General features: G+C 35.9%; 1 protein-coding gene across 2 annotated transcripts in view; it reads right to left on the bottom strand.

The window, feature by feature from the left end:
- Window positions 1–2,020: 2,020 nt before the first annotated feature.
- Window positions 2,021–3,453, bottom strand: part of LOC114535426 — a 3,018-nt gene continuing 1,585 nt past the window's right edge. For both annotated transcript variants that reach the window (XM_028556738.1, XM_028556739.1), the window contains exon 3: window positions 2,021–3,453. This exon is cut by the window's right edge and continues 652 nt beyond it. In XM_028556738.1, the coding sequence (XP_028412539.1) occupies window positions 2,279–3,453 (1,175 nt within the window). In that variant the 3' untranslated portion in view covers window positions 2,021–2,278.

Here is a 3,453-nt window from a genome sequence, read left to right as displayed (position 1 = left end):
GGGGGGGGTTGTATAGCGTAGGAACAATAGCATGCATACAAAAGAAATCAGAGGGGCATTAGACGAATATATGAATATACACTCCCCCCCAATTTAGTGTTGAGCTACGGCTCTGCCGTTTTTTTAATTTAATTATATTATACATATATTAATTTAGTAATATTATATATAATAGATTTACGACACAAATGACATGCAGAATAAGGAAAATGTGTAGGTCATGGTTGTTACCAACACGAGTGATATTATGTTCAATCTGGTTTTCACGTTAAAGCGCAGCAAACCAGCCTGCATGATGGAGGTCCCTTATAGCTTACTTCTGCGTCCAGCTTAGAATCGACAAAACAATTATACCTTTAGTTCACCTTCCCGTTTTTCAATGACTTTAATATTATGAATAAAGTTTCCCATCTTCCTCAGCTTGGCGAAGACGTCTTTTCTGCGTTTGTCGGAGAGAAGGGGACTTTAGCGCAGCACCGACTTCTTCCTCATCTTTGTGTTTCTGCTCGAAATGTCTTGCCAACTTGAAAAATTCTTTGGAGCAGAAGCAGCAGCAATTTTTTTATCCTATGCTCTTTTCCCTGCTGCTGCCATTATAGGCTGTACATAAACTGCAAAAAAATACAAAACTAAATACAAAACCAAATACAAAACCAAATACAAAACCAATTTAAAAATACATCACATGCCTTATTTGAAAACAAAGCACTCATAACATAAGCAAAGCTCGTCGATGCTATTGCAATGGCAAGCCGTATAGGTTGTGAAAATAGAATTCACGTTGGGGATTTTTTAGCGTGAAAACGCTCGCGCACGAAAGCGAGGCTAGGTTCATCACTTTGGCAAGAGCACGAAATTAAAAACAAGATGGCGGCTTGTACTCCTAGTGACAATGATCTAAGTTTGTTCGTTAGGGAAGTAGTATCAAGCGGTAAAGAAAAATACCTGAAACGCTTTGGGATAAGAAGTCCAAAATATGTGGAATACATGAAAATGTTCGAGAATCTGGCTAAGATAGCAGGTAAACTTTGCAAAGAAGTGAATGCCGACGACGAATTCGAAAAGTTGGAGCATCATCTGGTAGAAATACACCCGCTTGCGATTCGTGAAATATCTATTTGGCATTCTCAGATAATGAGGAGGCTGAGGAAGAAAGCTCTTGTCAAAACAGGATGGAAAATAGTTCTTGTAAGAGATTTGCCGTGTAAAATTTTTGAACATATTGTGCGTATATGCACAGCGAATACTTGTTTTGCAACTACAACAATTAAAACAACAGTAGAGCACGTTGTCGAATTTACCAACATGAGAAAAGTTATTTATATATTTAAACAAGCTGCTGGTATCCACAAAGATTTGATCAAAACTATTGCGAACATGGGGGAAGCTAAAGCCATTGTATCTCAGGAAAAACCATTCAAACTTTCCTACAAAGTAAAAATTGAACAACTTAAAGTGCAATGCCACTATGGATTTTGGAACACTCATGGGGTACCACAGTTTTAGATCAATGTTTTATAAATGAGGGTACAATAAAGACAACTTTTGATGTTGTTTTGTTGAGTTATTCTAACAATTGAACACCTTTTATAACTGAAATGTTATCAATTATTGTCTGTAAATGCCCCTCTCAGTGGTCATTATTTTCTATACACATTGCATACACACATTCCATAGTCATTCACAACTCTTCTTTTATTAACAAATTTTCAAGTGTGCATGTAACTAAAATAGTCAAAAAATATGCACAAATTAATTAATTACACTTTCCATTATTTTATAAATAGTGTAACATTATTTTATAAATAGTGTAAATTTACATAAATAACTGCATATATAAAATATAATACATTATGTTAAAAAGGTATATAACATCATTTTTTCAAATACTTGTGCAAACTTGCACAGACTTTTCTCTTTCCAACACTTTCTTTGATAAATGTAACAACCTTAGAAGAACATATTTCACATTCATCCATTAACACACCTTTAGAAAGGCCACAGTGACAAAATCATCCGTATTACATCGTTCAGGCACATACTTAAATGTGGTCTTACAGTAAGTATCAATGTATGGGTTTTGTTCCCTCATCCAAACTAATGCGATATATTCATGTCTGAAAATTTGTTGCCATCTGTGCTGATATGTGGTATTTTTAGAGTATTCCCCCAATCGTTGGTGTTTTGCCTCCCGTCCCTGCATGGTGTTTAAACCCAATCCTGTTTTGAACTTTTCAAACAACTTATTGGCATGCACTGGTACTACATTGCCCACTGTTCAAACACTAACCGTAATCCTACTGAGAAATAATGCAGCTGCATTAAAGTAGTTAACACAACACCTATTTAACTTAGCAAGGAGCTCCTGTCTCATATCTGTTATTCGTGAAAATATGGACACTGCATCCCTGAGATTAATTGCCATAAATGATATAGCATAGACAATAAGATCTTCATAACAGTCTAAATTGTTTGGCAGTAAAACCTTCACTAGTTTTGAAAAACCATTACACATCAACCTGGTTTCTTGACCAGTGAATCTGAAGTGAAAAGCATTGCCAGTTTTACGACCTTCTCTAAACCACCGAAGAATTGAGTTATACAGCCTATTTGCTTTTACTTTCTTTTTTAAACATGACAAAAACTTTCTCAAACAGCAGCTCTTTGGTAAATCTGTTATTTTTTTGGCACTACATGGAATTACTGTTTTTGAGTACAAAACATATTCGAACAATTCTGTGAACAAAAATTGCCAATTATTGTTTGCCAGATGTAATGGTTCTACAACAGCCTTGTCTATAAAAGGCCCCAAAATAGGTTCAAATTCTTGTCGAGATTTTTGACTTGCAATGAATTGAGTTACCTTAGTGCGGCCAACTAGCTGCTTTTGGGTAAGCTTACTCTTGTACTTTTCAACACGTTTTACAACCTCCAAACGTTTTTGGTAGTCCCATGGTTGAAAATAATCATCACTAGTTGACCCAAAAGTTTTACCCATTTGACTCTTTTCGGATTCCGAAACGTTGGCAAATGAAGAAAAATAGGTGGCTGAGTTAGGAAGCTCCCCAGAGATAAATGCTAACCACTTCATATCTGCTGGCAATAACTCAAATGAAAAAGAGATGGAAATTCCCTCAATGAGGTATGTTTTCTTTTCAATAATTTCCATCTCTTTTCTAAGTAACTTACCATACTCAATCATTGATTGGTGCTCTTCTGAGCAATTTGCCCCACATATTAAGTAGTTTTCATCACAGCTTGCGACTCTATCAGCGACATTTAAAAATGAAACAAGCCAAGCTGTTGCCTGGTTATATTTACCAAATGGGGCCCCATCTGCTCCTATTGATACCTGAAACATGCCTTTACGTAAACCAAACCAATTAAGAAACCCAGGTTGTGCATTATCTAGAACTAAATACAGGCTAGCTATCTTAAGTAGGAAGGACTCTA

This window comes from Dendronephthya gigantea, unplaced genomic scaffold, assembly GCF_004324835.1.
Source record: "Dendronephthya gigantea isolate DGI-Jeju-01 unplaced genomic scaffold, DenGig_1.0 000117F, whole genome shotgun sequence".
Classification (NCBI taxonomy): Eukaryota; Metazoa; Cnidaria; class Anthozoa; order Malacalcyonacea; family Nephtheidae; genus Dendronephthya; species Dendronephthya gigantea.
This window is presented reverse-complemented; position numbering and strand designations above follow the sequence as displayed.